Source organism: Colius striatus, chromosome 8 (genome assembly GCF_028858725.1).
Source record: "Colius striatus isolate bColStr4 chromosome 8, bColStr4.1.hap1, whole genome shotgun sequence".
NCBI lineage: Eukaryota > Metazoa > Chordata > Aves > Coliiformes > Coliidae > Colius > Colius striatus.
In genome coordinates, this window is record NC_084766.1 from 10,505,727 (window position 1) to 10,519,771 (window position 14,045).

Here is a 14,045-nt window from a genome sequence, read left to right on the forward strand (position 1 = left end):
TTTTTGCTAATGCTTTAAGAAAACATAGTTATTAAAGTATCAAACTCTTCTTGTCCGATGAAGAAAACACAGTACAAAAGTACAACACAGTGCCGTTTGCAGATAAAGCTCAGCCTGTAGCAAAGAAACCATCTTTACAGACAAGTAAGCCTGTAGACTCTGCTCCACTGACCATCTCTCCATCCAACAACTGCTGAAAATCAAGAGTTGAGACCTTAGGTCAAGGAATTATTGAGATGATAGATAACTTCTCACATCTAGAGATAAATAGCACACACCTGCACTCGCACTGCTTAATCCCTCTGGAGAATGGGACACTGAATGAACAAATCCCCCCAGTGTATCACCAAATTGCTGTGACGATGAGCGGGAGCACCTTGAAATGGCTTATAAACTGAGAACCAAGGGGAGAGGGAAAGGGACTAGGTCTGCCCCAGCCCTGGGTCCTGCTCAGCCTCAGCTTGGAGGCTGGCAGGGAGAAATGACGCACAGACTTGGTGCTTTCTGCATAAACCCAAACCACGTTGCCCTACACACTGTGTTTTGAACACTAAGGAGGCCAGGCCTTGCCCCTGGGGCTGCTCCCGCTCTTTCAGGACTGGGCAACAGCTATTCTATTATATCCAGGTTATTGATGGATTTACAGGATTTATGAAACCAGCTGGGGAGAAGAGAATAATCCAAGCTTTCAGCATTTCATGGCCTTTGAAGTGACTCATGTAGAAAGAGACTGAGCAAATATCAACCAGTTCAATTTCTTCACTCTAAGGAAATTAGTGCTTTCTCTACCACGTTAGAACAGCAATGTATAAAAGCACCTCCCTTGCTTTTTAATCTGAGACTTCAGGTTAAAATAAGATAGGCATATTTCATGTGAGCGTAAGTAAATCTCTGCAGTATCTGCTATGGCAATATTTGTGTCTTGAGACATATGACATTTTCAATTCAGAACTTCCTTTATGGGGAACAAACAAGTAACAATAAGACAGAACAAGATATGCCCTGTGTCTGCATCGTGGCACGGGTGAGCAGTGAAGAGAGACACCATTTTCTCTAATCCAAGAAGGGACATCTATTTTCTCATGACACACATCTATTTGGGCTTGCAGTAGACACAATACAAACAAATATTTTGCAAAAGAAAGCACCAGAATGTAACCCTTGCTCATGCCCCATAAATTATTAACCATGTCTTTTGATTTCTGATCTAATTACCTGTTTTAATATCTTACACTTTTATACACTCTTTTATCCTAACCTCCTTTGCAAGAATTTTACATGGAAACTGAAGTGGAAGCTTTGCTGATTATTGTAATGGAGCTTCTCAAAAGAAACAATAACAACGATTTCTCCCAGGGCTTTAATTGGCTGGACAGAGGCTGCTAAACTCCCTTATCGGTCATGGAATGCACCTCCCTAGTTAGCACTGTCTTCAACAGCACTAACAGCATAACAGTGACACAAATGCACAGAGAAGATTCATTGTAAGGAGGAGATTAGGTCTGAATTCCTTTAAAAGGACACATTGTGGTTTTCCCCTAATGAAAGTCAGGCATCTATTAATAGACATAGATATTCCCTGGCTCATTATGGAAACAAAGCTGGTTTTGCTAAGGTTTGACAGGAATGAGCTTCCCTTCCCCCCAGTTCTTTCTTTCTGGTGCTTTTGTTGTTTTGTTGTCTTGGTCTACAGTTAAAAATATGGTCTGCCACTGGTTTAAGTCCAGTATTGTTCATTGCCCCCAGGTGTGTAAGCACACTCTGTGCTGAGATACAGATACCTTTGTCTGTGGGAGATGCTTTCTAAGGTTTCCCACTTTGAATGGCTGCAAAGATTGGGTTTTGCCTCCAGTATACTGCTGATCATGAGACTGCCTCAGGTTCATCCAGCGTTTGACATGATCACACAAACAGCTTCATTGTGCTCACACCATCCTCCTGGCATAATCTGTGAAAATGGCTCTTGCTTCAAGTGTTACAGGTGTTATTGGCTTTCCTCTCTTCCCCTCATCTCACAACAAGAGTTCATGGTTTATTTATGCAGGATGAAGCAACTTTGAGAACTCCTTATTTTTAAACAAAACGTAATTGATAGCTGAACACTTTAGAGCTGCAATATGAGGAAAAAATCAAATGTTCTTTCTTGAAAGATGGCACTCAACTCAGTCAATATTGAATGTTTAATTCTTTCCTATGCACAAATGGAAAGCTGTAGAAGGTTGGCTTAAAATATTTTTAAATCTCTCACTCTGCCTTTTAAACCATTACAGCAGTCTCAGATCACATCTTTATGCTTTTCTCCAAAGACATGACTAGAATGATTAAAAAGCTAACCTAGGGTTCTCAAGTAAGCACAATATGCCAAGACCTTCAAGTTAACAGAAAACCCCAAACATCTAATTCAAAATTTGTAACATCGTATTTCAAGCCTTGGTTAAGCTTACCTCGTTTAAGCTGCTACATTGCTCAGCTGCTTCTCTTGGTGAAATGCATGTGTTCTGATCTATTCTACAAAACAAAACAAGAATTTTCACTCAATAGATTGCTTATCTGTACCACAAATATTTCAAACTTCTTATCATGTCTGTACATGAATGACAAGCTATGGGATAAAACTCTTTTATTAAAAAATAACGTTTCTGTGAAACTTACATCTGTATTTTTTTACACATCATTCAAAACAACAGTGATTTTACTGGAATCCTAAATACTATATTTAAACCATGAATGAGGTCCTGGAAATGATGACATTAAAATCTAGGCTCACTATCACACAAATAGTTCAACAGAAGCATGATCAGCTCTCGGTGTTTTGGTGAGCTAATAAGATTAAAGCCAAGAAAAAAGCTCAAACATATGTTTAAAACTAAAGCACAATTTATCCCACATGCTGTAAGTCAGGAACCAGAGTATTCCTGTATCAGAGCCATAAAGAATAAGTCTTTCCATGTTTAAATTTGATGGCATTCCAGGCATCCAGTGTTCAATTTTCTGCTTAGTTTCTGCTTCACCAGCTTCACAAAGAGCCAAGGGACTCTCATGAAGACCTGGAAATCGTTTGCAAGCTGTCCACATTTTCTAATGGGTGTTACTTTGCAGTCATCAGGGATGTCCATACCTTTGGTTTTCCCTCGGTGTATCACTGCTGCTCCACATGGAAATAGGAAAGGAAAGCCCTGGACTGGCAAGGGGAAAATCTCTTCCCTCTGACTCTGGCTAATGAGACAGCTGTGCCCCATCCAGGCAGATGAGGTCATGACCTAAGTCTCCACACACCTACCAGCTTCAAGAGAGTTACAATTCACTCTACCAAGGAATGAAACTGAAGCCTAAGAAAAACTTCCCATGGATTAGGTGAGGAATCTGAATAGCCTCGTACTACAGCTCTGTCTTTCCCCAAAACAAACTGAGGCTTTCCACACTCAACTCCAAAGCCTGACATGGGTGTATCACAAGGTGACTCACAACTCAGCTGAAGCAAGATAAATGTCAGAGGAAGAGATTTCTCATTGTTAAAAGGTGGCCATGTTTGCTGACCCCTCTGAGACTCACTCACAGACTGATCAAAACTAACACAAACCCCAGATTCCTTTGCACAAAGTAATTCCTGTTTTTTCAATCTATTGTGCTCAGAGTCATCCCAACAAAAACAGTTTTAAATGTCTCTATAGACCTCAAAAACAGTACAGACAGATGCACAGGCCTTTGTGTGGTTCTTCATAGATTTATGAAGCATTTAAGAACTGAAATGATGGCTCAGCTGCTTTCCTTCCCACAACACACACATTGCATAGCTACACTGAGGTGAACAGGTGCTGCCTCCAAACAGGATCCACACTGTGCAACTCACGTAGGAATAAAAATGACCCATTTTGGTGGTGGCACATCTAGTACCAGAATGGGAGGCCTCACAGGGCAGCCAGCCAGCAACTCTCTCAAGATACACCAGTACATGATGAGATGTGAGTGATTTCTGGAGATGCTTAAGCTGCAAGGTGCCTTGGCTGGCTGTTGTACAAGCACCTGTCTACATCTCGACATAGCTCTCCACATATGTGTTCTTTCTGCCAGTCTGCCTGAAAATTAATAGCCAATGTCTCCTGAATGTGAAGAGAACATTGAAATTCAAGGAAAATTGAATTACAGAAGAAAAAAGATTAATGCCTAACAATCTCTAGCTTTTAGACAGCTGAGAGGACAGTATGAGGCAGCAGAAGAGACTGAAATATTTCTGGTGAAATATTTCTGGTTTGGTTTAGTAACATGTAAGGAAGGACCTGCAAGGCTACAAACAGCTGAATAATTATTTCACTAATGAAGGAAAAAATATTTCATTATTTATTGCACTGAACTTGAGGCAGACATAAAGGAAAGGAAGAAAGGGACATGTCAGATTCCTGCACTTCTGGTGTTCATTTGGATGCCTCTTTCTGGGTGCAGAACACACGACAGATGTGAACTTTCCTTCAAAAAAAAATAAACCAAAGAAAAAACCTAAACACTAACAACAGCTCCTTCAGTTGCTATTTGAAGTTCTACATAATTAACAGCTGTATGGCTCAGGAGTCTTGCACTATGGAGAGTAAAAAGTTTACAGCACCCCTAAAGTACTACCCTTCTCTTATTCAGGTTGATGGTTTTGGCTGATGTTTTAGGGAGGAAGAAGCTTTGCATTTTAGTTCTTTTCACTGAAAATAGTGGATTTGTTTTGCATGTCTTGGCTTCTGGAGATACTGAAATCATTAAGATGAGGAAGCATTTTTGTGTGAAGACCATTTACATGAACAGTCATACATGTATGCTGAGCTGGTCTTATTCTGCATGGAGAGTTGTGGGGTGTGCTTTTTTGTTTTCTCCAAGATAACCGCTCTGCTAGGCAAAAGCAGGTTATCTGATTGTCACCAGGCAACAAAGGGCTTACAATTTAATAACTATGGGTTGGATGCTACTCTCATTAACTGTCAATCACAAAATATCCATTAACTTCAAAAGCAGCAGGAACAAGCCTTAATTTTCCATCTGTTCTGAATACACTGAAATTATTTTAAGCCTTAGCAGGAATTTTGAATAATTGCAGGCAACCATTATTTAGTATAATTTACATCATCTAAAATAACAAAAATGGAATTCACTCCATGGCTACTACTCAAACATATATCATTATTTATAAAACATGAAAGGCCTGATCTCTCACCCTCCTGATAAACTCTGGCTTTGGCAGAATTATCCTGTTCTATATGGCACAGATGACAAAGAGGCAAACCAGTAACATGTACATTTGAATCTTATGGACATAACAACAAACCCCCCCAAACACTAATTATCATAACAGAGCTCCTACCAGACTTCAAGGGGAAAATCAATTTGCATGAGCAGTGTGCTGTTTAAAAAACAGACTAGAACATGTGAATTATTGAATTATGCATGATATCATTTCTAAACTTGCAGGAAATTTAAATAAAACCACATAATTTTTAAAACTAGCAAAAATATTTAAAGATAACTTAAGCAAATTCACTTCTGATTTCCCAGACTAAACCCAGAAAGGAGCATTACATTCTATAACTTGCAAGTCTCAATCCAGTCCAACCTCAGATTACACTAACCCCCTCCTCAGGAGACTCACATGTTTATGCACCACAATGCCACACATGCTCAGTTGTTTTGGGCCAATTAATGTATTAATGATGCCAGGATAAATCCTAGCAAGAAAACCACATACTGTGCTGTGAAACAAAACTATTTTTCCAGATTCAGTCTATCCTTTCCTGACCCAATATTCCTTCCCTATCTCCAGTCCAGCAATCACTTCTACTATTCCCACTAGAAGGGTAGCCTACCAGGCTAACAAAGGGTAGTCACAGCACTGCATCTAAGGATTGATTCAGCCTATCCAGAGGTTACTTCACAGGAGTTAACAGAAAGGCAGATCCCACAACCAACACACCTCAGTGCCAGGAAAACAGAAAGGTCCTGAGACCTCCACAAATGACAGAAAGCCTTATGAAATGCAAACAGAGTCTCTACCTCAATAAAGGGCTGCAGGTGAATGCTTCAAAAGCATGTCTGTGACACCTTACAGAGCAACACAGAAAAAGCCCATTTGCAACAAAAGAAACATCACCATTTACAGCCCAAGGCTGTTTGGATATATCCTAGGCTACTCCTCGGGCAGTCCCTGAACGCAGCCAGAGAGCCAGTGTAGCAGTGTCTGTCTCATCAATCACAGCAGTTGCATAAAGGCTGCCTGTGGACAGACTCACTTGTTTTTCTTATTACAAGCACCTTTCATACTCACCAGGCACAGTCCTTACTTGGGCTACTGTAAGAGTCCCTCTGTCCTCTCCCCATCCCCCCTTTTTTCTTTCTGTTTTTCCTTTTCTTCAAGTGTATTTGCTCAGGGATTTTCCAAGCCTTGATCCAAGAAGTACTGCTGGAATCATAAACACCTATCTTTTAGCAGCAAGATTGTTGAAGTGTGTTCTTAGGAACTGGTCAGTCATTTCTCAGCAAGGCAATGTTTTATCAGCAAATCCTGATGGCTGACAGAGAGCTATTTGCATGGGATGAATTTTCAGCAGGTCTGAGGCAGGACTCAGAGTGAATCTGGTCAAGTTTTCTCCCTGGTGCAAGGAACACAGCCCTTCAAGCTCTCCCTTACCCATGTGTCTGCCATGTGGCATGAGGATATCAGCACTCCTGCAGCTTCCCTGCCCCTGCCACACAAGCCAGAGCTGTAGCTGCTCAGCACAAAGTGTGGAGACTGCAAGAGTCGCCACCTGAACGGCACTCTCTAAAGCTACTTGCCGTGAAAACTTTCATTCTGAAAGCCTCACTAGAGCTTGGTCAGGGAGCATTTCAGGTGAGAACAGAAGCCCTGGGAGACTGGGCTGAGCCCATAGACCCAGGGCAGCTCAGGGCTTCCCTCATTTACACTTTTACCGGAGGACAGTCACCCTACAGTCTCGGCAGAAATCAGAGACCAACCCAGAGACCAGCAGAGTCCCACTGAATGAAACCACTCCACTCCCATTTTATCTGGCAAATGGGGAAGAGGGGGAACTCTCAGGAATTTTTCTTAGGCAAAAACTTAACCTCAAAGTGTAGTTCCCTCACTGACTTGGAAAGTAACCTTCTCTGAAATGGTGACATCGTCACCTCCCAGGAGTCCTGAGTTTCAATCCCCTCTCTGTGTAACAGGCATCTGAAGAAAACATCATCCTCTATTCAGGTAACTGCATTCACAGCTCTGCAATCCACATCAGTTTTGCTGATTGCCTTTGAGAAGGCAATCGGTAAGAGCAGCTTTTTGTAATCATATGTATTGTTCCATACTGGCTTTCCTAGTCTCTGTTTAAAAAAAGGCAATGTTCTTTATTGCAACATTTGTTCCTGGGAGCCACATGTAACTTTTATATCCCAAAGATGTAGATTATATGACACTTATTCAAACTCAGCTACACACAATGACTAGAGCACTATTCAATGTAATCACTAGCAATATATTAGAAATTCATGTTCTTGTAATAAAATGGAAAGGTTTCCTTCCATGCAGATGGCATTTCACTGATGCTGACGTTCACAAATCATGCATGATAAACACCTCTTGAAATTAAAATCCTGGATTTACAGGTCAGTTACAGCTTAGCCAAGAACAAGACACCATTCCCTTGTTCTTCTGACTGTAAACCTCTTCAGCAAGTCTATTCTTCCATTTCCCTCAAATCCCACTAAAACTCTTCCTTCACTGTTTCAGTAGTTATCAGAAAATGAAAGTATCTCCCCCTAAAAAACAATCAATACATATACTTATGAGTCATATGTCTATGGATTGTTTCTCTCATATTGCCTCTCAGAATTTCCTTGAATTTAGATTGCTCTGTGTAACAGGGACTGTATTGAAAAGTTTTACATATCTCAGTAGCTTTTAATCTATACTTAAGATAAATTAAAACTACTCTGCTTTTACTGCCCCACACTCACTAGAAGATATTTTAAAAAATGTATAATTCAGAAGCATTTAAACCTTTAAACTCCAATGAGACTAATGACAAAGCCATAGCAGTCTGCAGAAACTAAATTAAAGCAGAAGTCACAACAAGCTGCACTAGAAATAATCAACCTTGCTTCTTAGCATGAGGTAGAAATAAATTCTAATTCTCTTGTTCTCCAAACACACACATTGGACAGACAGAGGAGCCTGCCCAGGAGCACCCCTGCAGCAGTGTGGCTAGCTCCTCTCCTTCAAAAGAACTCAAAGCATTGCTAGTTCTACCAGTAACCTAGTGAAACCAGGGTGGAAGGCAACAAAAATTAGGGTTTGTGGAGCTAGCAGATGTGTTCTGTCAAAATCTAGCTATGATTGTTGCCTGTTGCCAAAACTGAATGCTTAACCTTTGCCATGTCCCAGAGCAGGGAAAGCAGAAAACAAGGCAGAACATCACACCTTGGCAGCTACGTTTAATGAGCCACTTGTGTGATCCTAATGCAGCAGCCAGCGATCTCCACGAGCTGAGGCATAGACAAGTAATTGCTCTGGCCCTATCAAAGCTGATTGACAGCAGAGGGATGGGGCAAGCTGCTGGTGACCTTTAAGAGGAGTCCTGAGACTCTGTGACCCTCAAACTGTAAGGGTTAACTTCAGCAGGAGCAATTCAAAGTCCTCTGCCCCAGCTGGGTGGTGGGAAAGTTTTTTCCAAGGACAGTTAAGACAGTTAAAATAAAAGCTTGTGAGAGGCCAGGGACTATGCATTAATGCTTGTTTATTCTGTGTTTGACGTTCCTTATTTGACAGTGAAGTCACCTCTGCTTTGTTGTGGTGTAATCGAACTAAGACCGGCCAGAGCTGAGATTTGTCCACTATGTTTCCACATCCCTTACAAGGCAAATTTAGGTACCACTGTTTAACAGATTTAGCACTTGTGGTCAGCAAGCTTGCTTAGGAGCTACCCTTCTGTTAAACAGGAACAAATACAATAGCAAAGAATGGTTTCATACCAAGCAAATTAAAAAGGCCAGACTACTGAAGTGGACAGAGGAACTTTGCTGTGGTCGCCATGTTATTCATGGACACTCTCATTCTTTAAAGTCCATGTTTCTTTCATTACTTTCCTCTCATTAATCAAAATTAACCAATATTATTTCATTATCTACTCATACCCAGACCTCCTACCAGCAGAGCCACTGGTTAAGTCAAACTCTGATACCAAACTCACTGTGCTGCTCTTTGCAAGAAATTCATGTGAATTTTTTTTCCTAGCATAAAGAATGCCAGAAAAATAGAAGAGAGGCTTCCTAGGCTGGGGCTAATTAAAAACATTTTCCGAGGTGCAGTGTCTCAGTTGCACATACAAGCAGTGAAGGGTGAAAGCAGCTCTTTGTGAAAGCTAATTAAATGCTTGGTCATTCTGCTAAAGCTTCCTTGAGAGCACAAATTAATATCATTTACAATGTCGCTTACTAAAAATCTGTGGTGAAGGCAACCAGTTCATTTTGAATAAAGCACTATCAGATGGCAACTGTCACTACTAACCTAGTCCTGACCTGAAACAGAACTTGGAGGCAATGAGCTCTGTACACCAACTACTGGTGCCCTGAGCCACTGGGCATCCCCAGGACATACAGCTGCTGCTCTGGGCCCTCCAGAGAGCCAGAGCCTCTGCGCTACAGCACCAAAGCTGTCACGCACCTCAAGAGAGAAAACAAGGAAAAGAGATATGTTTCACCTGCTTCAAACTCTGTACACAGCAAAGCAGGGCTCAACCAGCACCCAAGCATGGGAATTTTGTAGAGTAGTGCCCAAAAACTGATGCCTGTGAAGAGTATGATCTTATTTACATAGTCCGAGCCTGACACTAAGAGCTAAATCTTACCATGAGGACACATATCCATTGGTAGATTGGGTCAACTAGGAAGTTGAAATCCCATTCTTAGCCTTTTGCATAGCCATGAAGGATCAGAAGAGGAACTGTGAATTCTAATAATTACCAGAGCTGAGTTACTCCATCATCAGCCGAGTTACCTGCCATCAGGACTTGGCTAATACCTGACCTGAACACCCTGTACCCTTCACAATACTGTTGCCACAGCAGCCAGAGTCTAAACTATACATGAATGCACACTCATGATAGAAGTAGGCAGGTTCCCATGCCCATTTCTCAGTGAGAACACAACTCTGAGAAAGGCTGAGCCAAGTCAGCACAGGGGGAAAAGAAAGGAAATTCCAAGACATCTTTGAAACTTGGCACAGAGGAATTGAAGTCTCTGAACTGAGGACATTATTCCTGCTTGAAATGTAAGGGATTTAAAGAATGATGACATTTATATTCTTATCTTCATCTCTTTCACTTTCTCAAAACAGTTCTAGCCTTATAAATACAGACTACAATTGCAAATGAGAGCCAGAAGTCTATTTTATAAAATAGGCAGCAAATGAATTAGCCTTTGCTACAGTTAATCAAAAGTGAAATGCGCTGTCTTATCCCAAGGCTTACCTCGGTTGAAATCTCACGACTGCTTCCTGGCATCTTAAAGCCATGTTCTGTGCACAGTCATTAGCTGAGGAGCCAGCCTTCCCCTGCCACTCTGGGAGGCTTGGCAATGCACTTTCCAGCTCCTGCACAAAGGAGGAAAAAAAAAAAAGCTGAATGCCCTGTCAGTACCAATCAGGCTTAGCTGAGTATTTTGCTACAAGAAAAAAAAGAGCTCCATGAGGCCAGATGCTGATTGGGGATCTCTGTTATTTTTTGCTAATAATCTGGAAACAACTGCAGAACACAGACCAGAAAAGGTTCTGAACAAAGTGGTTTCTCCTTTCACTGTAAAACACCTTTTGGAACCAAAGCAGACTGTAACCCATTTTCTGTTTATTAGTTAGATAACTGATGTGAGCTTCTCAGCTAAGAGGTGCTATACACAGAGTTCCATTTTGGGTTTGCTAATGGATACATTCACATTTCATTTGAAATTATTTACTCACATGTCAGTAATGTTTTATTACTTGGGCATCATCAGAAAAATTTTGGTTGACAAAAGCAAGTGCAGTTCACTTAAATAAGATTTGTAAGGTTTAATCAGTTTCCTTTTTCCTTTTGCTCCTTCCCTAGCATATACACAGCTTTATGAATAGAGTATTGCTGCAAGAGGAGTGAAAGGCAGAGAGGGGGAAAAAAGTGACATCAGCCAACTCACCACACAGAAAATAAAAAAGCCAGCTTAGTCCAATTAATTGAGGGAGTGGGAATTAGAGAGGTATGCATTTTACTCCAAGCTTTCAAAAACAGTTGTAGAGCTGTAACAAGAGGTCTTCCACACACCTTAATTTCCTTACCTATAAAATGGTTTATGTTTTCCTTTGCATTGCAAGGCATAATTTGATGCAGTTCTTTAACAGTATGATAATCAAAGTGGGACAGTTCCCTATTTCTTTATTAGCTTTTATCACCCAAATTTTTACCTGAATAGTTAACAAAATTAAAATACAACGTCCTTTGCAAAACAATAGTGTTCACTTCCCCTGGCAAAGGAACATACCTGACTGTGCTCCAGTTTCAAAGTCTAGTTGGAAGCATGGAAGTCCAACATTTGGATAGGACTGTTCAGGTGGGAACTAGGAGGTCTGAGGTCATTCTGTGTCTACAAAACCAGAGTTTTTTACTTCCTTCTTAGTCTGTTCCATCTTTACAGCTTATGAATGAAGCTTGTTTAGAGATATATTGTATTTAAACAAAACTAGATTACGTTTTTATAATTTATTCAAGAAAGTTGCTCAAATGGTCTCCTCTCAGGAGAAGTATTCAGTGCCCACCTCTCAAAATTAATGATGGACTAAGAGATCTTGTAAAAAAAAAAGGCAACTGGTAAATAAATAAAAATATGATCATTGTCATTTTAGTTCCCCTCTGTGATGGCATTTTAACTACAGGATATTTGTTCCATAAGTGAATATTAATTCCTCCTACTTAGTCAATGAGATGGGTATAAAGAGAGTGTTGAAATCTGTCTCTAGAAAGAGCTGGCTGTCACCATCTGATGGAAGCTCCTCAGGAGGAAGCAGCCACATCCTGATGCTGACACACACGTCCCTCCATGAGCTACATCTGCACTGTACTCATGAAGTGCAGACCTGCTGAAAGCACCTTGCCTGCCAGCTGAACAGGCCTGTGCTAACACTAGTTTGCTTTGGTATTACTGTGATAGAACTGACCCAGCAGAGGTAATCAAGTTCCAACCATATTGACTACCCACAAGGGGCCAATTTCCAAAGCAGAGCTGCAAACCAGAGGCTGGGTTTTTTTTTTTCAGAGTAAATGTTATGAAGCTCCAGTGATGTCAAGGCAAAAAAGAGTGAAAGCTTCACTTAATTGACTCTTGCTTTTGTTACCCTTTGTCCCCTTCAAAGCCTTCTAAGACAGATGTTTGCTTCTCTCACCGTGTCTATCTAATACAGTTTAGCATTGAATGAATATTTTATCCAAAAATGGTAATAACAATTCAGGTTAGAAACAGACAACAGTTTTTTTGCAGCTGTTCTAGTTTTTCCATTGCTATCTTAATATTATTTCTCCTTAGTTATATAAAAGTGATCATATGCTCTTGGGGACTAACCAAGCCAACACAACAGTGTTTTCGAAGTTCAAGGTACAAGTGTATGGAATCAATCCAGCTTACTTTACTTGCCCCAAAGTCTTTGGTGGTTTGATGAAGTACTGAGGTACATGGTTTAGCTTAGTGATGGGCTTGGCAGTTTGAGGTTAGTGTTTGGACTCAATCATCTTAAAGGTCTTTTCCAACCGTAACAATTCTGTGATTCTATGACGTTGTCAGAACAGGCATTTTCCTCAAATACACTTAGAATCCCAGGTAAGAATTGGATTACATTTTGCTACGTATTGGACATGACAGAAAACAGAAAGAAAAATTCTCTAAAAAGTGTAACTTCTATATTGACAACAGCAAATATGGAAGAAGGAATTCTGCACTGTCGCTGTGATGCATACTTGAAAACATTCAGGGGCTGGGTGAGTGGCCGTGTGGTGCCTAGTTGCTGGCTGAGGTTAAACCATGACAGAGGACACAATAACATACCAAAGAACGAAAGAACCATTGACTTATACCAGTTGAAGACCTTGTCTAGGCTTCTGGGAACAGCCTCAACATTTACACTTAGCTGTGCTTATCTTTGGAAGTTGACCACAAAAGCTGTTAATGCAAAGAACACTTTGGGTGCTATGTAAATGAGTGGAAGAGGCACATTTCAGGCTAAGCAATATCTTATCCCTGAAACTCTCTCAGTGTTGTACTATTTAAGTTAAAGAAAATGAGTCCAGTTAAGGTGCAAAACCAAATCTGCACTGAAGTGGTAAACTTGCTTCAGCAAAACTCTCTTGTGCAACAAATACTCTTCTCCAAAATCAGCAGAAAGAACATGGCAATTTGAGATGCTTTCTGCTAGATGACAGGGGAAGCTGAGGACAAGAATATATGCTGTCATAAGTGCTCACTTGCAGGCTTGATGTTTGAAGATGTGGGTGGCTTTTGGCTAGTTGTTGTTTCAGGGGGGTTTTGTGTTTGTTCACAAGTTATGTCATGAGGGTGTTAAAGAGTAAAGAATAATAGAATCATTTCTTAAGAGCAATGAAATACACTCCTGATGTGTCAAGGGCATCCAACACTACAATGCTCTCTTCTATTGTGTTCTTGCTTCTTCTTCACTACAGAGGGTGAAGCTACTACAATGAGGGTGCATCTGGTAAGCAGTCTGCAAAGAGGGAAATCTCCAGGCACAGATGAGCAGTCTCAATGCTGCATAATGTTGTACCATGATGTTTGCTTTGTACACAAAATAATACATGGGTTTGGAAGCAGATAAAAACTACCATCATGGATACTCATATTGAGATAAATAAGCTACTGTTTCACAAGGTCATTTAAAAAATAAAAGCCTTATTTACCTCAAAAAAACCCTCATTTCTGTCAGAACATCTGAATTACAGTACAGGCATACAAACCTTTGTTGTGTTTATGCAGCAGCTTAATCTGCTCTT

At 40.6% G+C, this 14,045-nt stretch overlaps 1 protein-coding gene across 1 annotated transcript in view; it reads right to left on the bottom strand.

The window, feature by feature from the left end:
* The window catches only part of FAM13C (family with sequence similarity 13 member C), a 52,142-nt gene that overhangs the window by 26,020 nt on the left and 12,077 nt on the right, over positions 1-14,045 (bottom strand). Inside the window, exons 4-5 of the mRNA XM_062001704.1 lie at positions 10,494-10,615; positions 2,445-2,508 (exon numbers count right to left, since the gene is read on the bottom strand). Of these exons, the coding sequence (XP_061857688.1) occupies positions 2,445-2,508; positions 10,494-10,615 (186 nt within the window). The remainder of the gene's footprint in view (positions 1-2,444; positions 2,509-10,493; positions 10,616-14,045) is intronic.